The 24,407-nt window shown below is 38.4% G+C and overlaps 1 protein-coding gene across 4 annotated transcripts; it reads left to right on the plus strand.

Moving 5' to 3' along the window:
• Nucleotides 1–363: 363 nt before the first annotated feature.
• LOC104609868 (26S proteasome non-ATPase regulatory subunit 2 homolog A) lies at nt 364–23,844 on the plus strand. 4 transcript variants are annotated; one of them, XM_010276280.3, is made up of 26 exons: nt 384–677; nt 783–883; nt 1,533–1,653; nt 1,744–1,803; nt 2,417–2,484; nt 2,739–2,781; nt 3,258–3,326; nt 3,526–3,564; nt 3,644–3,726; nt 4,650–4,709; nt 15,464–15,578; nt 15,802–15,876; nt 16,832–16,990; nt 18,531–18,638; nt 18,728–18,832; nt 18,922–19,062; nt 19,183–19,287; nt 19,596–19,817; nt 20,018–20,131; nt 20,209–20,424; nt 20,696–20,755; nt 20,833–20,946; nt 21,030–21,115; nt 22,860–22,968; nt 23,108–23,286; nt 23,376–23,844. In XM_010276280.3, the coding sequence occupies exons 1-26, from the start codon at nt 567–569 to the stop codon at nt 23,449–23,451; spliced, it is 2,739 nt and encodes a 912-aa protein (XP_010274582.1). In that variant the 5' UTR covers nt 384–566; the 3' UTR covers nt 23,452–23,844. The 4 variants fall into 4 exon arrangements, with proteins under 4 accessions (XP_010274584.1, XP_010274582.1, XP_010274583.1 ...); XM_010276281.3 differs by having other exon boundaries at nt 3,261–3,326; XM_010276282.3 differs by lacking the exon at nt 4,650–4,709 and having other exon boundaries at nt 364–677.
• The last annotated feature ends 563 nt before the right edge of the window (nt 23,845–24,407 follow it).

Here is a 24,407-nt window from a genome sequence, read left to right on the forward strand (position 1 = left end):
GGCTCGAGCCCAAAACACCTAGCTTAACTTTTTTTGGGTCGGACTCGAACTTTCTCAAAAATGCCCAACTCGAACCCGAGCTGACTTGATAGTATATTATAAAACAATAAATATATTTTATATAACAAAAAACATATATAAAATATATTTTTTTCTTTGTTATCTTTCATTATTTTTAGGTTTTGAGGCATTTAATATAAATAAAACAGTTTTTCATAAAATAAAAAATCTTTTACCCTATTTTCTGTCCGGACTTCGGGCGGGTTTGAGGTTTTGCGCTTTATACGAGGGCCTGAATGTATTCTGCCAACGCAGAAACCAAAACCCGGCCCATAAACAGGTCTATCACTCTATATCAATCCCAACCTGGGGTGGGCCGATGTAGCCAAGCCCGTCCGGTAAAGATTCCAAAGCATTTCCTGATTTCCTGCAGCGCAAGTTATTTCCTAGCTTGTAGAAATAAGCGTAGCTCCCCAAGCTTAATAGGCTAATAGCTACCCTCACACCAACCAGCTCGACTCTGCTTCCTCTTCTTCGTCACAACTTTTCTGTTCTAAGCTCTGAACATGACGATCGATCCTAAGGCTAATAATGGCGCAGCCCCAGAAGAGGCTACTCTGAAAGTCCCGTCCAAGGACCCGAAGAAGAAGAAGGATGAGAAAAAGGAGGAAGATCTCGTCAGTTGAAAACCCTAGTTTTCTTTTCTTCAGCCTTTTCTTCGAAATTTTGTTTTCGTTTTGAAACTTGACCGATCTAATGGGCATGTTTGTTCAAAATTACAGTCGGACGAGGACTTGGCGCTGAAGCAGCAATTGGAGCTGTATGTCGAAAGGGTTCAGGATTCGGATCCTGGTGTGCAGAAGCTCGCCCTAGAAAGCATGAGGTAGTTGGTTCCTAATCTCAAAATAAAGAAGAAAACTTTTTCGGTAATTCTATTGGTAGTTGATGCACCTTTAGGTTTATGACCGACCTAAGAGGTAGGTCATCAGTTGGACTTCGGATGGATGAGCATTTTTTCTGTAGAAGAAGATTTTGTCTGTAAAAGTCCATTTTTTTCTATGGCACTAGAGTTCCAGACATCATTATCGAATCAATGTGTCCAAAAACAGGATTCGATTTGTATACCCGACCCCTTATAGTTGGACAAGCTTTATTGAGTTGAGTTATAGAATCAATGTACTAAGCTTTATTGAGTTGTATTCAAAATAATTTCCTTTTAACCGAATTGACACGCAAAGTGGCAAGGATTAGCAACGGCCGGTTACAATTAAGGTAAACAGGGACCTGTCTTTCGGTTACTTTGTATGTAGGGTTAAACATCAAAAGGATGAGAACTTCCATTCCTAGAAATGAACACTTATTTGAAGAGTGTAAAAAGTACGATAGGAAAGCACAACTTTCTTTATTCCCGTGTTGCACACAGAGTTGCATGTTAAGTGCTATATTCTGTAATTTGAAGGCAGTGATGTATGCATGAGATGAATGCTATTTCCTCATATAGTTTAATCAATACTCATTTTATTTAAACGTAGGCAGGAGATACGAACCTCAACAAGCTCCATGACTTCTGTTCCTAAGCCATTGAAATTTCTCCGTCCGCACTATGGAACCTTAAAGGCATACTATGAAACAATGGCGGATTCAGATCTGAAGGTTTGAACTGTCTGGATGGTTATTTGCAGTAGTTTTATTCCTAGGGAGCTATTTCTTAAATGGTTCACATTCTTTCCCCCTTATTTACAGAAATACCTTGCTGATATACTTTCAGTTTTGGCCTTGACTATGTCAGCTGAAGGTGAACGGGTAAGTGGAGTTATTCTATTATGTTAGTTCTTGGAGTTACTTAATATTATTGATCCTATGTTCAGAATTTAAAATCCAAGGTCTAGAAAACTAATGCCCATTGTGGTGAATAAACACACTATTATCATGTTACCAAGGGAACTGTTTTTTTAACTCATTTTCTTCTTGTTGGTTTCTAATTCCTTATAAAATTTTCGAGCAGTAGTTATGAACTAAAATGGGGGGGGGGGAAGATGACTATGAAAAGTAGCTTGGGAAGAGATACTTGTAATTATTCTCCTTTCAGCTTCTAGCCTTCTACTGGTCTGACTATTCTTATACATTGATCTCTTTTACTCTTTATCACTTTTATTCACTTACATTTTTGTTCCTTTTGCGCTGAATTTTAGTCACTCCGTCTATGTCCTTGGTCTTCTTGATAAAAGAATAATTATATAAAAACCTGCAGATCATTGCAATAGCATGTTTAGTTATGGGCGAGGGGTATTATGTTGCTTGTCTTGTCATTAGTTTTAGCTTCCATGATTCCATTGCATTACATATTGGTTATCTATACACTTTACCTACTCTTAGGTTATTAGTTGATTGGTTGTTTTCTCTGTTGCTCCTGCAGGAAAGCCTGAAATACAGGTTATTGGGTTCAGAGGGAGACATCGGCTCATGGGGTCATGAGTATGTAAGGTGAGAGGGTCTTTTGATCCAGAAGAAAAGAAAAAAAAACTGCTCAAGGGAGGGGTATCATATCTACTTATTACTATGGCTATGAACCAAGTATTTCCATGCACCAATTAATCCTTTTATTAAAATGATAAGGGAAAGCTGGGCTGTCCAGTTTTTCTCTTGACATGTTTATCACAATGATATAAAGTGGAAGGTCCTCAGTTACTCATTTTGGAAATGCCATCCTTATTGATGATGGACTTATTTTTAATCAGGAACCTTGCTGGAGAAATTGCACAGGAGTATACAAAGCGGCAGGTTAGGCAATTTATCTTTTCAAACATGGCAGTTAATTTCCTTGATTATGTTATTTATAAGAGGTTTTATGTGAACAAGGGGAAGATAGTTTACAAATTACAAGGTTAACATAGAAAAATCATATTCTTCCTTTTTTTTTTAAAATTATAGTGTTCATATTGCCAGTTATTTTTTCAAATATATTTTTGACATTATATGAGCTAGTATCATACGATTCGATGTATTCATTTCCCATATTGTTGTTTAATTTTTGATCATGTTGGGTTCTTTGGTTATCTGTATCTGTACTGATAGGACATATATCTCTATTCAAGTAACTTGTATCTGGATATTTTCATTTATACTTATATTCTTTTATCAATACAAAAAATAAAGTGCAGATGGAAATGGTGAAGCACCTACATGTAACCGTTATGTTAAAATCACAAGATTTTTTTTCTCATTATTTAGTATGTTTTCCTTTGCCTTCATAACAGCAGATTGAGGAGGCGCCAATAGATGATCTTATGGAGCTTGTGCAACAAATTGTTGCATTCCATATGAAGGTATGGTTGCTAAATTTTCTATTGAGCAGCTACGTATGAAGATCTACTATATGTTTCATTTGGAAGTTCAGTTTTTACATACTCTTTCTAAATGGTTTCATTTTTGCATTCTTTTTGTTTTACTTCCTGTTCCAGTGGACACAAGGTAGAATGCTTACTTCAGCATTATTTATATATTTACTTTGACTTTGTTTTGCAGCATAATGCTGAACCTGAAGCTGTAGACCTTTTAATGGAGGTTAGTACCTAATTTTCATTTCTTGTATCTTGTTTGTTATTAGTTGGAAAGGAATATACTAATATTTCAATTGATCCAGGTTGAAGATCTTGATCTGTTAGTTGAACACGTTGATGCTACAAATTTCAAAAGAACATGCTTGTACCTTACTAGTTCGGCCAGGTAACTGCATTTTGAAAATGAAAACTGTTTTCTCTTATTATTTGAAGTTTTAGCCTCAAAACCATTTCTTTCCATTGAGTTTATTGTTTTTGTTTTATGTGTGAAATTTGATAAACCAATACCTGTGTTAACTATATCCAATATGCAATCTTTTGGATCAAGGTAAATGTGGGAATTAGGTATTTGAGTGAAGGTACTCCATTCTTTTAAAACCTTATTGTTTGGTGACATTGATAGTGAATTGCTTGTGAAATATCAAAGTTGGCCCTTTAAGCCATGGTGGGGTGGGCTGCACTCATATTCCCATATTTTATTGAATTTTTATTTATGTTCTTAGCTGGTTATTTGCTTCTTTATCCCTAGCAGTAAAACTAGAACACTTGGCTGATTGTCTTTGTTTTTTAAGACAATAAGGACTATAACATCTTTAATTAATTTATTTTAATTTAAAATGATTTTATTCCATTGAGGTTATTCTGGTAAATTGTAGTCTAGTATCAAATTCAGATATTTCTAATACCAACTAAGTATAGTTTAGGGTACTTAAACCTTGGATCTGTGATTGAACCCTGCCTTCATTAATCCTAATCACTGACAGCTAACCATTGACCCATTACCCATCAAAAATTCAAAGAGTGTTTTTTTTTTGTCAAGGATATAAATGCTAGTAGGGGAATAAATAGAGAACTTGAAAAAAAAAATACAAAATCCGTAGTATGATTTCATATATCCACATTGTTTTATTTAATTTCTCCATGAGCATTGCTAGTTCATTATACAAGGATAAGGGGAGTGAAGAGAAGGCAGCCAAAGGACCAGGCTACCCAAGACACCAAAAAGGGGAAATGAAAAGGAAAATTATAATGGAAAGTGTTGTCTGTAAATCTGATCTGTCTAAACTCTTCTTTTGACTAATAAATCAGCCAGGAGTTGGTCAACCTTGAGATCGAAGAGGAGATACTCCAAGGCAGTGTTTTAAAAAGGTGTGCTTTGGCATGCCTAGGCTCTCGACTTTTATTTTGTGTCTCTCATCTATCTTTGTTGTAAATTACTATGTTCTAGGTTCTAGCTATGATTTTTAGAGTTTAAACAGTTTAGCTTATTTAGGACTTGAACCTACAATGGTACAATTTCTGAGTTATTACTTATTAAGACGATGTTCTAACCAATTCAGCTAACATTTACTTGTTTCAGATTTAGATTCGTATATTGTTATATATCAAAATTTTTATTTTTTTGACAAATTCACTCTATTCAGGTGTATCACATTGTCTTGTGCCTCACACCTCAATCTCTATGACCCCTTGCACTTTAGTTGCATTTCTTGCTTTCAGAGCACTTCTCCAGGGAACCAAGGGTAGGAGATTTGTCTCTGTATAAAATGGTCTTCATGGACGATTTGGCGTCCTTTATATCCATCCCAAAATAAATTTTTCCATTTTTAGTCCCTTTCAACCTCAATCTGCTCCATTCCAAGTGAAATGCAGAATCTCACCTTAAGGGAGAAAAGCTAGCAATTCGTCTTTTGAGGACTTGCCAATCTTAATATCACCTGAAAAATTTTCATTGTCATTAGAGATCAATGTTTTAAAATGTGGAGACATGATGTGTAGTTTCTTGTATAGTGCACAATAGAGCTATATGCCTATACACTGCATACACCTCTATGCTGGGCGTATGCCTCAAGGGTCTGAATGCTTTTAGGCTGAAACTCCAGCGCTTTTTAAAACGCTGTGAGAGATTCTAAAGAAACCCCTAAAGCTGACATATCCTGATTTCCTAAAGAACAACCAATTCTGTTCGGTTTTATCAACTCAATCGAAAGAGTGGGGGGGTATTCTCACTATAAGAGGTGCTTGTTGGGTGTGCACTAGGGAGGAGTTTGGATTTTTCTCTTTTGATGATGTGTTGATCTTATTTGGAAAGATTGTTTAATATGGAGTTTTTTCAGATCTGGAACCCTGTTTGTCAAGTAGCTTTCAAGTGTAATTTTGATGGCTCCTCCATTAGGAATCTGGGGCCTTCTGGAGTTGGAAGAGCTTTCTGATATCAGGAGGGGGTTATATGGTATTCTTGGGTCCTACTGGAGATGTGTATCTGTTTTGGGTGGATGTTTTGGCAGTTTACAGGGGCCCAGATTGGTATTGATGTCATTCATGTGTGGAGGTGGAGCGTGGTTGTCAGGTTGTTATTTGCATGGATTATAGTTGGCTATGAAGGGCCTTAGTCTGACAGTCAAATCTGAACCCCTTCACCCTCCGGTGTGTTTATTTTTTTTGTGCATCCTTCTTCAAAACCTTAACTTTACCTGATGCTAGTAGTGAACTTTCTTTCCTTGTTAAAGAGGTCTGGAGTAAGCCTATTCCCCCCAGGGTTGGGAGTTTTTCTTGGGGAGTCTTTCTGGAAAGAATCAATACCTGCAATATGCTTCAAAGAAAGAGACCTAATAGTTGTTTTCCCCCTCACTGGTGTGTCCTCTGTGAAGCTGATGGTGAGACTTGCTTTCACTTATCAATCTCCTGTTCTTTCGTTAAAGATATTTGGGATTGGTTTCTTTCTTTCTTTGTTTTGGTGTAGGTGGTCCCCCCACCCCCCAACACACACACAATGAGAAAACTTGTTGTTACCTCTACAACTTTCAGTTTGCTAGAGAAGAGAGGAAGGATCATGTGGAGATGTGTGAGGGTTGCTAGATTATTTTCACAAAAGAAGAGAACTAAATAAGCTATCATAGAGGTGGTCTTCAATAGAGTAGTGCATTGGATTAAGTCCTTGGAACTCTTCAAAGACTTTCCAATGGAAGATTTCTTAAGAGGCTGGAAAGAAGTTGCTTCATCAGTCCTGGTTAAGAATGCCTTAATTTCCTCTTGGACACCCTAAGCTGAACTTTGACAGGAGCAGTGTTGGAAATCCAAGGCCCTCAGGAATTGGAGGTGTTTTTAGGGATGAGGAAGGAAAGTTCATTGCCTTATTGGCTTATTCTCAGGCCCAATTGGAGAAGGTGGGTTCTTTAAGGGCTGAGCTAATGGCAGCTTTAGAAGGGGTAAAACGAGCAAAGGAGATGAGTATTTTTTTTTTGATCGATAACAGAAATCTTTATTAATGAATAATACTTGTGAAAATTAATTACAGAAAATGGGGAGGTAAACTATCTTAACTCCCCAACATCAAAATGGCAACAAAATACTAAAAATGTGTCCAAAACAAAGAATCCTTAGCCACCCCTTGCTTAGCTAACCCATCAGCCATTGAGTTGGCACTTCTCTTCACCCAGCTGTATTGCACCTCTAAGTCCTTACGCAGCCAATTAAAATTTTTCTTCTCATTGCTGTAGCTCCACAAGCCACTGATATCTCCTTTCAGCCACCTAATCACCACCTTCGAGTTCCCCTCAATCATTAAGCATCTAATGCTTAATTCTCTTGCTCTTTGGATTCCTTCAAGAACTGCTAGAATTTCGGCTCTAAGAGAGTCACCGTCTCCAATTAGCCCAAAGAACATGGCAGTAATATACCCCTCCTCATTCCTGAAAACACCCCCTATCCCAGAGGGCCCTGGATTCCTTAAATTACATCCATCAAAATTCAGTTTTATGAATCTGGCGGGAGGGGGGGGGGGTCCAAGTGGGATACAGTTCCTTTTATACATAACACCAGTAGCAACCTCTTTCCACTTTCTCAGCATGTCTGTCATAGAGAATTCAGAGAATATCTCCATTGATTTCAGCCAATGAGCAACCCTTGAAAGTATCAAATCTGTTAGGTTTTCTGTGGTTCTTTCCTTGTCTGAAAAAATTCGTGAATTTCTTTCTTCCCATATTGACCAGCACACTGCAGTTCTAATGCTTCTCCACATAATCTTCCCCCCTCTTAGGCCAACTAAAGAAAGGAGAGAACAAGCATTGCAAACTCCCGGGGGGATTCCAAGTATACCCAAAAAGGGAAAACACCCACTCCCAAACAGTCTTAGTAACTGGGCAAGTAACCATAATATGATAACCCGTTTCCCCATCAGCTTTGCAAAGAATACACCTATTGGGAAGTAAACAACAGTTGGGCCTCTTTCTTTGAAGCAAGTCATTTTCGTTAACTCTTTCCAGGAAAATTTCCCAACAAAAACTACCAACCCGAGGAGGAATAGGTTTGCTCCAAATCTCTTTGACTGGGAATGACAACCAAGCGGTGTAGTAGGTTGGACTAATGTCTCAAAAAACAAAGCACAAGAGAAAGAGCCAGATGAAGAAGGGGTCCAGATTCTCGCGTCTCCCTTACTAGGGTTCAAGAAAACATTTTCAAGGATGGTTAGCAAAGATGACATACACCCCAAATCTGTATCCCTTATTGCCTTTCTCAACTCCAGATTCCACCCAAACCTAGAAGAAGAATCAGAAGGAACCAAGGAGGAAATGGGTTCATTTTTCAAATCTGACAAAGCAAACAATGATGGAAATTGGTCTTTTAGGGGTAGGTCCCCAACCCAAATTTGCTCCCAGAATTTTATTCGATTACCGGAGTTCAAATCGTACCTGATCCAAGGGGAGAAAACTGGAAGCAAATCATGAATGGCTTTCCACGGGGATGCGGCAGTAGTCCTTGCCAAAATTTCAGGATCCCAGTCATTCTCATCCAGCCCATGTATGCTAGCCACAATCTTCGTCCACAATTTGTCCCTTTCCAACGGGAATCTCCACAACCATTTCCCCAATAATGCCATGTTCCTTTTCCTGATATTCTCAATCCCAAGCCCCCCTAGCTTCTTGTTCCTATTTACCACTTCCCACCTCACCCTATGGTCTTTCTTCTCCACTCCTGGTTCCCATAAAAAATCCCTCATTAATTTTTCTATCCTGTTTGAGACCTTTGTAGGAATCTTATACACTGACATGAAGTAAGTAGGAAGGTTGGAAAGGGTAGACCTAATCAAGGTGATTCTCCCCCCAAGAGAAAGATAATTTTTCCTCCAAGAAGCAAGCATTTTCTCAAATCTCTCTACTACCGGGTTCCAAAAGCCACTTCGAGATAGCGCACCCTAACACACCTGCACAATCACTTGCTTCCCTTTCCTCCAAATTCACTCCCACCACACAACTCTTATCAAAGTTCACTTTAAGATAGACATCTGCTCAAAGAGTTGTATTGTCAGTTTTAGGTTTCTGATCCATCTTATATCCCCACCCTCACAAAATAGGATTGTGTCATCTACAAACTGCAAGTGTGTAAGTGGTACTACCCCCCTTCTGACTCTCCAACATCTTATTAAGTCTCTAGAATCGGCTCTATGTATCAGTCTCCCCAGGACATCTGCAATCAGAGTAAAGAGAAAGGGGGAGAGCAGATCACCTTGTCTTATTCCTCATGGCCGGAAAGAAATCTACCGCAGTTCCATTCACCAATATCGACTAATGGCAACTCCTGATACAACCCCAGATCCATCTACACCATCTGTCTCCAGAACCAAAACTTTTCATTACCTCCACCAAGAAGGACCAGTCAACTAGGTCATAAGCCATCTCTAAGTCTAGTTTGCATACCACTCCCTTTTTCTTGGATTTCCTAAAATTCTCTAAGCTCTCATTTGCAATCAAAATTTGATCAGTGATCTGCCTTCCCTTCACAAAAGCTCCTTGATTGGGTGTGATAATGGCTGGAAGAACTTTCTTAATTCTTAGAGACAAGACTTTTGCAATTATCTTGTACAGACTATTCACCAAACTAATCGGCCTGAAATCCCTTGGATGTGATGCCTCTTTCTTCTTAGGGACCAATGCAATGAATGTGGAGTTTAAACCCGGATTAATGATTCCCCTCCCGTGGAACTCCTAAAAAACCAACACTAGGTCCTTCACAATATCCCAACAATCCTGATAAAATGCCATTGTAAATCCATCTGGGTCTGGAGCTTTCGTTCTATCCCATGAAAGTACTCCTTCCTTTATCTCCTCTAAGCCAAAGTTTTTCTCTAACCCCACTCTGGTTTCTAAACTAAGAGTTGGCCATTCCAGCCCCTCCACCCAAATCCTCTCATTTAGAGGCCTTCCAAAAATTGATTTAAAATGGGTTGCAAAAGCCTTTGCTATTTCTGCTGGTTGGGAAAGAACAGCTCCATCAACTTCTAGCTTAGAAATGATATTCTTCCTTCTTCTAGTGTTTGCCACAGAGTGAAAAAATCTAGTGTTTCTGTCTCCCTCCTTTAACCATTTACATCTAGACTTTTGTCTCCAACTTATCTCTTCTTGCAAGAAGAGATCCTCCAACTGCTTTCTAACCCTCCATCTCAATTCTTTGTCTTCTTCTCCAAAAGAACCCCTTTCCTCCAAGTCTAGTTCCTCAATTTGCTCTATTAAAATCTTCTTTCTTTCCTCCACTCTTCCAAATTCCAGACGGTTCCACTCCTTTATTTGAGATTTTAGGAATTGAATCTTTTTGTGGAATCTCATCCCCTCCCATTCAACTGACGGATTGTGTTGTTCCCACCATTCTTTGATATTCTCTATGAATCCCGGATGGATCAACCACATATTCTCAAACCTAAAGGGAGCAGGTCCACCTTCTTTTAAGTCCTCCTTACACAACACTATAGGCCAATGATCTGAAGTGAGTCTAGGGAGTGCTCTAGAATTTAGGTTCCCCCAATGCTCCTCCCAATCTGTTGAGAACAAGAATCTATCCAACTTAGTGCAGATTGGGTTAGATTGAAGGTTGGACCAAGTGTAGATGTTGCTTTGGATCGGGAATTCCTTAAGCTGAAAAGTATCCACAAATTGATTGAAATTTCTCATGCTGGTTGTCACTCTCTGTCTGGGATTGTTGGTTTCCTCTGTGAATGTTACTACATTAAAGTCCCCCCCCCCACACACCAAGGTCCTTCCCATAGCCCCCTAATATCACTCAATTCTTCCCATAACCTCTTTTTCTTCCTATAGTCATTGGGGCCATATACATTTGTTAGTACATTCAAAACCATCTTCCACCTGCCTGAATTTCATAGAAATTGAATGATCCCCTATCAGTTCTTCCAAACATACCACCACATCTTCCTTCCACAATGTTATGATCCCACCCGAGGCTCCCCAAGATGGCTTAGCCACCCACTTTATCCCTTTAGAACTCCAGACACTTCTTGCCCATCTACTATCAAAGTCCATTCTCTTGGACTCTTGGATTAACATCACATCCGGATTGAACTTCCTAATTACTTCTTTGATAGTTGCTCTCTTCCTTGCATTACCCAATCCCCTCACATTCCAGCTTAGAATTCTCATCTCAACTTTAGAATTTAACCCTAAAAAACCACCAGATATCTATTTGAATCCTTTCCTTCTATCCCTTCTCACCCCAAACTTATTATCCCCCTCGATATCTCTTTTTAATCTCTCCACTTCACTCAATTTTCTTTTCTTAATCTTGTTCTCCTCCTTTCTTTTTGTTAGGGAAACTTTTAGATCATTTAGATTCTTCAGCTTACACCCCATCTTTCCAACAAATTCAGCTATCAAATCATCCTTCCTAGTCTCCTTCCCTTTTTCATTTCTGTTCTTTCCATAACTAGCCCTCTCCTCCATTCTAAGCTCCTCCTCCTCATTGCACACCAGCTCAGACCCATTTGTAACTCTCCTTTGTAGCTCATTGTAGAGAACACTGATGTGGGCCCCACAGCTACGGTCCCACTGTGTTCGTAGGGTAGAAGGTGTTCTAGTCTTCCTAGGGTTAGCCGTTGGTCATTTAGTTGTTTCAGTTGCTATTTATTTCAGTCTTATTTTGCTCTATTATGTTATGTAAAGACTAAGGGCAGATCTGTCCTTTCCATGTAATGAGCATAACCTATAAATATTAATTAAAGTGGCGGCGGCAGAACATTAAGCTTCTGCTCCTCCTTTCAACTCGTGTTCTACTACTTTTCCTCCCTCTTCCTCCTCTCTTCTCTTTACCTTTCTTCTTATTTTCGAACCTGAAATCCATTAGGGTTCAAGACTGATAACAGTCCTGAACTTCTACTTGGTATCAGAGCTAGGGTTTCTCATGTGAGTCTAGTCCAGCCGACCACATGAGAACCATCTAAGGCTGGAAGCTGAGAAAATAGAGTTCGTTGACTGGTTCTTGGAGATCTCCAGAGGGTTTAGCAGCTGTTTGAAGAATTGCCACAGTTGCAGCGTGTTGGTGATCAGGAAGAATCAGAGAAGGTTAGGGTTCGGGTAACCTTGGAAGGCAGCGAACAACATCTTATTTTAAGTTTTTTATTTTCTGAGAGAAGTAATATCAGAGAAGATAGGTTGGACCTATCTAGCAAGGGCGGCCGAACCACTCTAGGGTTTTATCTTTCTATTCTCTAGGGTTTTGTCTTAACCCTGTGGCAAACCCTAATACTGGACTGAACCTTGTGATCTAATACAACGGCTAACCCTAGGAAGACTAGAACACCTTCTACCCTACGAACACAGTGGGACCGTAGCTGTGGGGCCCACATCAGTGTTCTCTACACTCATTTTTTTTTCGATTTCACCCATTATGCTCTCAATGATTCCCCATATTCTTTCTTTCCTTAAAGTTCCCTCCATCCTCACCTCTCCCCCCTTCTTTCCTTGAGGACTCAGTGTGGCCTCCTTCTCATGGGCTTCTGAGACTGGACTGGGAATGGAATCTGGAACAAGAGAAACAGAAGCCGCATCAGTAGCAAAAGCTAAATGAACAGGGTTAGCAGGGTTACCTGGGTTCGGCTGGGCAAGGGAATTGGGATTGTAGGCGGGCAGATGGTTGTCAAGCCCTGTGTGTCAAAATTGGAGTTTTCTGTCTCCTCGTTTTGGAGGGAAATATTCCCCATCATTCTGTTTTCACAATGACTCCTCCCCTTACCCAATTGTTTACCATTCTGTGATGTATTCTTGCTCAGTTCTGGGTTAACGTAAGCTAACACCTCGGTTTTCCGTACAGCACTAGCGCTTGAGAGAGGCTTTTCCAGTTCTGGGCACCAGAATTGCCCCCCGCCTCTTTGATTGTGAGTCTCTCTGTTTTCAGCCTCTGCGTTGTGCATCTCTGCCTCCTTGTTCCCTTCTTGTTCTCCCACCAAATCTCCATGGAATAGGCGGTCGAAGTTTAGGGACTCCCTGTTATAGTCCTCTTGAGATCCTTCATCTTCCAAGCTTCCAAAACTTGAGATGTCGTCTGAACTCTCCTCCTCAAAGTCACTGTCTGAACCACAACTTATCCACCCTTGGTCTTCTACATCCCTCTCTTCTTTCTTATCCCTCAGATAGCGCGGATTAGGGCGATCTGCTGCCCTACTTTCCTGTTCCTCAACACCCAGTCGAGGGACCCAACACAGAGATCGAGTTTCTCTCTCTGTTTGGCATTTTTCTTTTTGTTTCAGTTAATCTCTCTGCCTCCTCGAGTATTCGTAAGTTAATCTTAGAAGGTGACTCCAAATTAGAGGTGGGATGGTTGAATGAAGAGAGGAACGGCCTTTGGAATGACAGCAATGAAAGGAAAATGTTCAAGTGGTTAACACAAGACTTTGAAGTTAAAGTGGTGTGGGTCAAAAGAAGTACCAACCCCATAGCTGATGGGTTAACAAAGCAAGGGGTGAATATGGTTCTATGTTTTGGGCTCGATTGTAATTGCTGTTACTTCTGTATTTTGGTGCGGTTGAATTTCTACAGGGAGAGCTAAGAGAGTTTATCTCTCTCTGTTTTGTTCCTGGCTTTGATATTTAATAAAGTTTACATTATTTATAAAAGAAATGAAGGGCCTCAGTTACTTTGTCATCACGTCATAGGTTAATTTTCTTACATCCAGAGTGAACATATCATTCAAGTTGGTGCTGAAGTCGGCCAATTTATTGGCTGATTCTCTAGCTTTGGCCCAGGGTAGCTAGGAGGTTGGAAGGTTTAAACTGTTTGGAGATCCTCTCTACCTAGATATCATTAGATGCATTCTATGTTGTCTACCACTTTCAATTTTTTTTTTCCAATTAGTATTTGGTCTTCGTACTTTATGGATGATCTTGGTCTGGTCCTCTCTTGTTTTGAGAAGATTTATTTCTCAGGACCTATATTTTTTGGGGACTTAACAAATTACAAAAGCTGAGTTGTGCTAGCCAGGCCGATTGGGGACTAAGTTGGGGCAGATCCTTCAACTATAAAAATGTTGTGGTAGTGGAAGAGGATTCCCAGGTAGTTGGTGCTTGGTTAAAGAACAAAAGTCAAGGCTTGTGGCAATGTTGAGATATTATGAAGGGAATACGATGTCTGGCTAGGGAATGGAGAATTGCTTTCATCTGGGTCTAACGAACTCTGATTACTTGGGTAAGAGAGGGAATAAATTGGCTCTTGTTCTTGCTTACATTTCCCTTTTTCCCAAATGCTTCATGGCACTAACAAAAAGGTCTATTCTCTGAGCAACTTCTCACTTTATCCAAAAGCAGCTAGCTGCCAATAACTCATTCAGGAAAGGATGCTTGGAGAAGAGAATCAAAATCCCAAAAATGTTTGAACTGTCATGCTGGGTTCTACTCTTGTTAGCACGACAAACAAAGAGGTGATTCACTGATTGTTCTGTATATATCTTGTTATGGATTTTGGAACCACATCTCCAGAAGCTTGAGCTTTTGAAGGAGCTAAATGTTTCCTCATTGCCCTGTGTGGAAGGAGGCTCTTACGTAGGAGTCCAAAAAATGAACTTAGAAGGAACTAGAAGGGAAAAACTTACTAGCTGCAATAGAACATGCTCTAAAGACCATACTTTGGGTAGAAATAAAGACACCATCAGCTTTTGAAGGAGCTAAATGTTTCCTCATTGCCCTGTGTGGAAGGAGGCTCTTACGTAGGAGTCCAAAAAATGAACTTAGAAGGAACTAGAAGGGAAAAACTTACTAGCTGCAATAGAACATGCTCTAAAGACCATACTTTGGGTAGAAATAAAGACACCATCAAGCATTTTGATGGGAGAACACTTCCAAAGCTTCCTTATCTCTATATCTTGGATTTTACTTGAGTTCCACTCATGATACGATTTAGACAAAACAAACAAAGATATCAAGATAATTCCTCTAATTCATGCATATCATAAGATTTTCTCTCAACAATGAGATGTGGACTTTATCATTGGCCTTCTAATTTGAGTGATTTTAAGAATGTTAAGTTCATTATCTTCACATTGGATTGCCATATGACAGTAGCCCATCTCAAACTTTGGCATTGGTAATTTGATATTCTATCAAATATAGAGGGGTGCATTCCCTTATGCTACTAATTAGAAATTTTACCTCATTCAAAAAAAAAAAAAAAATACCATCCTTGTTTTTCTTTATTTTCCATTGCTATAGTGTTAATTGAACATCAACAAAATCGTTTTATCGGTTGCCTGGTTGGGGAGGGGGGAAGAAAAGCTTTCATTGTGTAATCAACATTTATCTATAAGACCCCATCTTAAGCAGAAACACATGCATGTTGGAAGTTAAAAATAGTGACTTGGTGCAAGTAGAATACTCTAAAAGAGCAAGAGGAAGGCCAAAGAAAATGCGCTCAGAAGTGGTAAAATATGATCCATGGGCTGACAATTTGATAGAAAACATGGCTTGTGATAGAGCATAGAACAGGATTTGTTTATCCAGTCCCACTAGTTGGGATTAATGTTTTTTTTGTTGACAAGGTTATACATTTTATTGTTAATAAAATCTTGTTCTTTTGTTGATAATCAGAAGGCAATACATTTAATTTGTATTTCCCCATTGAAATATCATGCAGCTATCTCCCTGGACCAGATGATATGTTAGTGCTGGACATAGCTTACATGATTTATCTTAAGTTTGAAGAGTACCCTAGTGCACTTAGGATTGCACTCTTCCTGGACAACTTGCAGGTATGAATTTCATAATAAAAATAAAATTGATTCCTCTCATAGTTTTGGGTTTGCTATTTACGCGGCTTAGGGTTCAATAGAATTTTTTTGGATTATGGAATTTCTCTTTCCTAAACTTCTCTGAAAATTTTTAATATGAAAAAGACAGTTATTGTGGTTATGCATCCCTAATAACGTCAACTTATTGTACTATTCTTATACTTTTCTTATTTGTCCTTAACAGTATGTGAAGCAGATATTTACATCTTGTGATGATGTTCTACAAAAGAAGCAGTTTTGTTATATTCTTGCTCGACATGTAAGTTTCTGAGTTTTCATAATTGGGTTCATATTTCCATGGCTGGTTTTCTATATATATTTTGCTTTGTGTATGATTCAGTTGTCATTGTCTAACTGATATATTTCTAGAAGTTACTAGTGCTAGAATCACTGCTTTTATTCCTTGAAAAACCAAATCCAGCATAATTATTTAGGGGATCCCTTGTCCCACAAAGAATCATAGTACCATTTTGGTATGTTTTAGATTGGTTATAATACCACATAAATGCAAACGATCCCTAAATGATTAAGAAATATGAAAAGTATTTCATTCATTTTAGTTCAGAAATGTTTATGAAATAATGGTTGGATCAACTGACCTTTCAGCTTTCTTAAAATCCTATTCAGGGAACTAAATCTTAGTCCTTGGCAACCCTTTATCATATCATTTTTATTGGTAATTGATAACTTTGTTATTTGAAAAAGCTTAATTTACATTGATTGAAGGGTACTGAGTGCCCAAAGCAACTCTGGCTAGTATGAACAGAACTATCAATCCCATTATCATTTCATATGGAATATGGAAAACCAATAAAAATAAAACGTTGAATAATTAAATTTGAATTGATTAGATAATTATTTCTTAGATTGAATGAATTTTGATTTTTTAATTCATTTTAATTGAATTTGAATGACAAATTGACAATATATTCCATTGAGTTCAGATAAGAAGACATCCTGTTTTTTATAAAGGCGGCACACTCCTAGTGAGTAGGCCAAAAGTAATGTTTTCAGATCTTGTTTCACATATTGAGTTTCCACTGATGATTATGGATGAGAAAAGTAAGAAAACAAGGTTTTGGAATGGACAAAATAAGTGGATTCCTTTGAACGGGAATATTTTGTAGATATTTAAAGGTGTGATGTCTACTTGCATGGCAGGCTATAACTTGTCTTCTGGATGGATATTTGATTGCTGAGAGTTCTTGATGCAGGGTGTTGCATTTGAACTTGATGAAGAGATGGTTGCAGACGATGATGACCGGGAAGCATTGCAGGATATTATCAACAACACCAAATTAAGTGAGGGATATCTTACTCTTGCTCGTGATATAGAAGTAATGGAGCCCAAATCCCCTGAGGATATATACAAGGTGCTTACTGACATTATACTAGAACCAACTTGCTTTTTGACTTTATTTTCTGCATGCTACTCCACATTTTTTTTTGATCAGTCATGCTACTCCAAATTCTAAAAGTAAAAAATCTCTTAGTTATTTTTCTGCCATCAATATATTCTAGGTTTGATTTTTGTGATATTTTTCTTCCTTTACACAAAAGGACTATCTTGGTTTTCTTTCTCTCCTTTATCTGTTGGTTAGAAAAATATAATGAAAAAACTTAAATATCCATAATGCCACTCAATTTTTTTTTTTTGATAAAAGGCAAGGTTATATTATAATGACATAAACAGAATGGGTAGAAACCCCTTTTTGACAAGGCTTGGTAGTGTAGTGCCCTAAATTTAGAAGACCCCTTTTTGACTCCGAAGTGGAAGAATCTATGCTGTTATTTGTCAAATCTTCAAGCAGTGGAGATTAATCCTGATAGGCCTGACATGAGATGGTGGAAGAAATGAAGAAATGGTCGGTGTAGAGCGAAATCTTTTAACAAGGCTTTGGCTAGGAACTGGGTTGAGCAGACCTCAATTCAATGATTTTGGGGTAGTACTATTATTGTTAATATTGGGGTAGTCTAATTCCTCCAAGGGTTGAAGCATTTGCCTGGCTGGTGGCATTGAACAATATTCTTTCTCAGTTGAGCAGTTTAGATTGCCTAGAAGTGTTACTTATGTGGTGTGAATTCTGAATCGTTTTTCATCTTTTCTTTGGCTGCCCTCATACAAAGTTTGTTTTGGGACATAGGGTTGGTTGTGTAAGTTGTTTGCTTATTAGATGAGTCTAATCTTGGTCCTTGGGTTGAAAGCATTATTCCCTCCCATCAGTACTAAATTAATAAACACGAATCTCATCCTTCTCCCCATATCTGGTTTCATATGCTTCTTCCTTCTTGTGGATGCTTTTGTTTTAGACACACCTCTTTAATCACCACTTTAAGACCATTTTTCACATCATCTTACATTACATTATTTGAAATATTAAAATGTCTATCAACTACTTGTGTTATATCTTAAAATATTTGTGTTAGTACAACACATGCTCTCTCTCTCTCTCTCTCACACACACACACACACACAAACATGCACATAGATCCCTCTCAATAAGGTATTGGAGTGCCTCATTGTAAGGCATAATTATTGCTTACACTTAAGCCTTGACATGTGTGGCATGACATGGGGCCTTCATTTCATATAAAGGTGTCATATTAAAGATCCAATAATTATTTTATTTAATTAATATGCTAAAATTCATGCTTTATTTACCAAATTATTAAAAACTTTTCTGACGCTCATGCTTATATCTCCTTCCTCTGCATATTTATTGCATCTTTCATAATTCTCTGGATATTTATTAGTTCTCATTTTTAATTATATTGAAGTAAAAGCTTGAGAATTCAAAGGTCCTAAATTTTTAAAATCATGTATCAAATGTCTTTCTTTTTTCTTTCCTGTGTGCCATTTGACAAAAAAGATATACAATTCCATTATGTGCTCTTTATGTTTGACTTTCTTAGGTGCATTTGCTTGATGGCCGGGCAAGTGCTGGTGCGAGTGTCGACTCAGCGAGGCAGAACCTAGCCGCCACCTTTGTCAATGCTTTTGTGAATGCTGGTTTTGGCCAGGTAACTATCCAATTATGTAGTGATGTTGGTTTTTATGAATTTTGTTTTCCACATGCTTAATGGATTTCCCTTATCTTTTCATTTTGTAGGATAAGTTGATGACTGTTCCTGCCGAAGCTTCAAGTGGTGGTTCCACTGGAAGCTGGTTATTCAAGAATAAGGAACATGGGAAAACCAGTGCTGCAGCAAGTCTGGTATTTCTTTTTCTTCTCCACTGGGATATGCTTTTCTTGGTTATGACCTTTTCAACCCATAGTTAATGTTTAAAGTTTGGCTATTGTAGGGTATGATTCTGTTGTGGGATGTGGATTCTGGACTTGCACAGATTGATAAATACTTCCACAGCAATGACAACCATGTCATTGCAGGTGCATTATTAGGAGTTGGCATTGTCAACTGTGGTATTAAGAATGATTGTGATCCTGTAAGCAACAGTCTATTTTTATGCTAAAACTTATTTGAAGGCTGCCATTTCTTTATTGTTATTATTATTATTATTATTGTTTTTTTTTGTGTTTTTTAAACTCATCTGGAACATCTCCAGGCGTTGGCACTTCTAGGTGATTATGTAGGAAAAGATGATTCAAGTGTTCGAATTGGTGCAATAATGGGCCTTGGCCTCGCTTATGCAGGAACCCAAAATGAACAGGTGAAGTACCCCCGCTTTTCACCCTTAGAGTGCTATTTTGTCCCTTAAAAGGATTTCCAAGCTCTACTTAAACTCTTAAGAGTAGGCTACCAAACTGTTAGGGTGATTCCTTATCACAAATGGATTAGAATTTGGTTCAATAGCATTTTCCTGTACATCCATTAAAACCCCTGCATTGAGATTATTGGTTGTTGAAGTTTTAACGATTCAAAACTAATTTGAATGGTTGTTGAACTATTTATTGTTTTTTGGATTTCTATTAATCACATATGCAGTTCCATTTTATGTTGACTTTCTTGTATTAACAGATAAGAAGGAAATTATCTCCAATTCTGGGAGATGCAAAATCTCCACTTGATGTGATTGCCTTCACTGCTATCTCATTGGGTTTGATTTATGTTGGCTCATGCAATGAAGAGGTTGCTCAGGCCATTATCTTTGCCTTAATGGATAGAAGTGATTCAGAATTGGGCGAGCCCCTCACTCGGCTTCTGCCTTTAGGCCTTGGCCTTCTATATCTTGGGAAGCAGGTAAATAAATTTAAACCTTGGTTCTCTTTTCTATTTTTTTTTGCTATCCTTGTTTCCCCTTCCAATTTCTTAAATTTTAATGTTTTCTTTTTCTGCTTGCTTATATTGTCTTGAAGTGACCAGAAACTCAAATAGGCCACAATACAAAGAATGGATGCCTTACAGTTCTTTGTCAATCTAATTGCTTTATTGTTTTACAGGAAAGTGTGGAGGCAACAGCTGAGGTGTCCAAAACTTTTAATGAAAAAATTAGGAAATATTGCGATATGACCCTACTATCTTGTGCCTATGCTGGAACTGGGAATGTACTCAAGGTCTTGTATCTGTCTGTTGGCCACATCTGCAGATTATTTTTAGCATGCAAAGTTGTTGACACTCTTTATTCGTACAGGTTCAAAATCTTCTGGGGCACTGTGCACAACATCTTGACAAGGGTGAGACACACCAGGGTCCTGCTGTTCTTGGAATTGCTATGGTAGCAATGGCTGAAGAATTGGGTCTTGAGATGGCCATTCGATCATTAGAACATTTATTACAATACGGAGAGCAGAACATCCGGAGGGCAGTTCCTTTAGCTCTTGGTCTCCTTTGCATATCCAATCCGAAGGTAAGCAATATGTGATACACATGTTTGTTGAATCTCATAGCATTCAACTGGGAAAAGGGATCTGGATTGAGTTTTATTAGGTTGGTTTGGTAAATGTTGCATTAGTTTCTTAGAAAATTTTATTAAGCAATGTATAGTTGGAACCATCACTGGGTAATGGTCCTTTTAGATGTAGGGTTATCTTTAGATTAGTTTGATTCTTGTGTTCTATATCTAGTCTTCTAGAACTATTTCTTCTTCACTTGTTTGTTGACTGGATATTGTTGGGCAGGTCAATGTTATGGATACGTTAAGTAGACTCAGTCATGATACAGATTCAGAAGTGGCAATGGTATGTGCTTTGCTATAACATTTTTGGAATCCAAACTTTTATCATTTTTCAGAACTCAATGTTTGTTGCTTCTACAGGCGGCCATCATATCGTTAGGTCTTATAGGTGCAGGCACAAACAATGCTCGAATTGCAGGCATGCTTCGCAACCTTTCGAGCTATTACTACAAAGAAGCTAGCCTGCTCTTCTGTGTAAGCTTCTCATTTCTCCTCCTTATTGGCTTTTTCTTGTGGTTGTCTGGGTGTTGCTAATTTTGCTTTGATTACATGATTAGGTGCGGATTGCTCAAGGTCTTGTTCATTTGGGGAAGGGGTTGCTGACTCTTGCACCATACCATTCTGACCGGTTTTTGTTGTCGCCGTAAGTAAAGGACACTGCCTATGTACCATCTTTTGCAATTTGAATACTACATGACATTCTAAAGACTGGGAAAGAAAAGGATGGAGAATAGAAGAGCTGTCAATGACCCAATACTTGAGATGGTCAGTTGGTGTAACTCCAAAAAGGGAGGTGCAGGTTCAAACCTGTGGAACTGCAGGATTTCTGTGGTTTGGCTGGCGGGACACGTGCACCCTGCTTTGTCCTCACCATTGATCCCATAATGTTTACATACCCAATAAACACAAAAGAATAAAAGAGGGGGAAACTGGAGTATAAGTGAAAGGAAAAATCAGTAGATCCTTCCTAATAACCTTTGATTAGTTAATACATTCCTCTAGATTTAAAGAGCAGCATAAAGTAGGTTTAGGGCAAGAAAATCTTGTTATTATCATTAATGCCAGTACTATTAATAGTTGTTTTATGATAAGGATGTGGCTAAAAGTTATAGATGGACCACCTATTTGTCTGGACTCTACAGGTTTAAAGGATCACAAATGCCTCTGCTTTGTTGAAGTATCTAACTTAAATTATTCCTGAGAGAACTAGAATAATTCAACTGTTTCCATCTTTGAGCACTGCCTAACCCTGATGGTCTAGTTTGCCCAAATAGTAGCTTTGTTCTTTTCTTCGGAGGGTAGGAGACATTTCTATTAAGGATCCAGGAAAATGAACTGCGTTAGCATCTTTGGAATTGTGGTGTTCATGTTTGCAAAATCAACTATTGTAATGTTATTTTAATGGTTGGCACCATAGTCCCTAGTTATTAATGCATCTTGGTGCTTCTAGGTGATAATGAGAAGCCTAGTTGATTAGGTGGGTGGTGTGTATAGAATTTTACAAAAAAGAACCTCAGGCTCCATTTGGATAAACTTTTGAGCTTTGGGCTACCGAAGTGAGTCAAAAAGTGTTTTGAGCATTTGATTAAGAGCTGCTTCTGAAAACATGATAATCTGAATCCAGGATACTTTCAGGCCCTAAAGCACAAAGCCTAAGACAAAGTGAGCGAAAGTTAGGGCTTTGTGCTTTAGGGCATTGAAAACACAAATTCTGAAGCTTATCCAACATAATAAGTATTCAATAGAGTAGTTGCATTGTTAACAATTGTTAGCAAATAAAGAAGGCTATAAATTTACACATAAAAAAAGAGAGAAAAAGGGAAAAAAGAATTCCATTTAATTGTAGAAAAAAGAAGGAAAATTTTTATCCCTATTTCTTTTGATCTTAATGGTAAAACCCTTGAAATAAGTCATAAGTAATATGCAAAATATATTTGGATAAAAAATGTTTAACATAAGTTATGATATATCACCAATAAAAATATGACATGATTTTTTTTTTATCACTAACTGAAAAAACAAGGCATGATGTATTAAAACAAGGATGAATATGTAGCCACGGTAACAATATTACAAGGTGCCTGTCTTGTGATTTTTGTTGCCTAGATGGTTACGCAAGTCGATTAAGACGTGGGGCTTCTCTATACAAATGATGGTGTTTTAGCAAGGTGCATCATGCCCATACCAAGGGCTCCTTGTTGCTTAGGTGTGATGCCTTGGACAACTTGGTTGGCACAACGATATATAGACAGGCCCCATTAATGATGATGCTGGGCTTTTATGTGGACCATGTGCTAGTAATGAATAGATTTATGATACAAAATCTTCTGTTGAAGCTTTCAAGGAACTTGTTAATGATATAATTTCATGTATCCTTTCCCCTCCAGGACTGCACTTGCTGGATTATTAATCATGCTTCATGCCTGTCTTGATATGAAATCAATCATCTTGGGAAAATACCACTATGTCCTGTACTTTCTTGTTTTGGCAATGCAGGTACTATTATCTTCTTTGTCCTCTTCTCAGTTCGAGAGTTGAGACACAAATATTGCAATATTTCTTCTTGACGTGGTCGCTTCCAATCTAACATCTTATCGGAAGTTATTAATGTATTTTTTGTTGTTTGATGTTACAGCCGAGAATGCTGCTGGCTGTGGATGAAAATTTGAAACCTCTGTCTGTGCCGGTACGGGTGGGCCAAGCTGTTGATGTGGTTGGCCAGGCTGGTCGACCCAAGACCATAACAGGATTCCAAACACACTCAACCCCTGTTTTACTTGCAGCTGGTGATAGGGCTGAATTAGCTACAGAGAAGTAATCCACCCAATAAAATCAAGACTCTTACACAGTGCTGTTAGCATTTAATCATTTATTGCATGCTAATGAAGTCTCTGTTTTTGCAGGTACATTCCACTTTCACCCATCCTGGAAGGTTTTGTGATCTTGAAAGAGAACCCCGAGTACCGGGATGATCGTTGAACTTGATGTTTCCAGAAACCTTGTGAATTGTGATTACAATTTCATCAATCAGAAGTTTCCAACCTGGTGGGCATGGACCCTCTTGTGCGCGTTGCTAACAGGGAAGTGGCTGTCATTCCGGTGTGAAGTTGGGAGTATCTGGAGATCTCCCTGACCTTGTATCAACGGTTTTTAATTTACGCATACGTATGCTTGAAAAGGGAAGGGGCTAAAGGTTTTTAATTTATCCATACAAATGCTTTGGAAAGGAAGGTACTAAAGAGAGGAGAAAGGGGAAGACTTGGGGAAGGGGTTGTAATTTAAACACCGAGATTTCGACTTGCATCCAAATTCTTAACTTTTTTGTTTTATTTTTTTAACCTTGCAAGTTAAACCATTGATTGCTTCGTTAAACGCGTTAGATATTTACCATATCTGGTCTTCACCCTTTCTATGTTCCCGTCCAATTGGTATTCCAGATCCATTTCCCAGGTCAATGTTAACCAAGATTGTCTGTTTCATTTCGTCTAGTGAGAGGAGAGTAGAGACTGGTGTCCCTTACCATTATCGTTTGTTCATGTGGCCCGAATAAATTCCTGAAGCTTGTCTCGTTATGACTCATCCGAGGGTGTCCAGTCAACAGTCAACACCCAATTTGGAAGGTGGAGGAAGCATATCATATCTTAAAAGCCCGACCCCTGTTCTGGATACCGAAGAGATGATACCAAAAGTCTGGTGATTAAGTGAACTATGGTAGATGCTAGCAGTGGCACATGCTGATGTGCTAGCTGCAGGCTGTGATATTGGAGCACCTTGGAAGATTCTAGAAGGAGAATACCATTCTCTGACGCCAAGCGTTCCCACCGCTTAAATTCCGGCGTCCACTTGGACACCAAAACAAAACAATGGATTTCTTTAATAAAGAGAGAATTTATTATAGAATAGTAGTATTTTAAAAAGAAGTATATAAAGAATTA

Source organism: Nelumbo nucifera, chromosome 1 (genome assembly GCF_055504915.1).
Source record: "Nelumbo nucifera cultivar China Antique chromosome 1, China Antique-T2T, whole genome shotgun sequence".
NCBI lineage: Eukaryota > Viridiplantae > Streptophyta > Magnoliopsida > Proteales > Nelumbonaceae > Nelumbo > Nelumbo nucifera.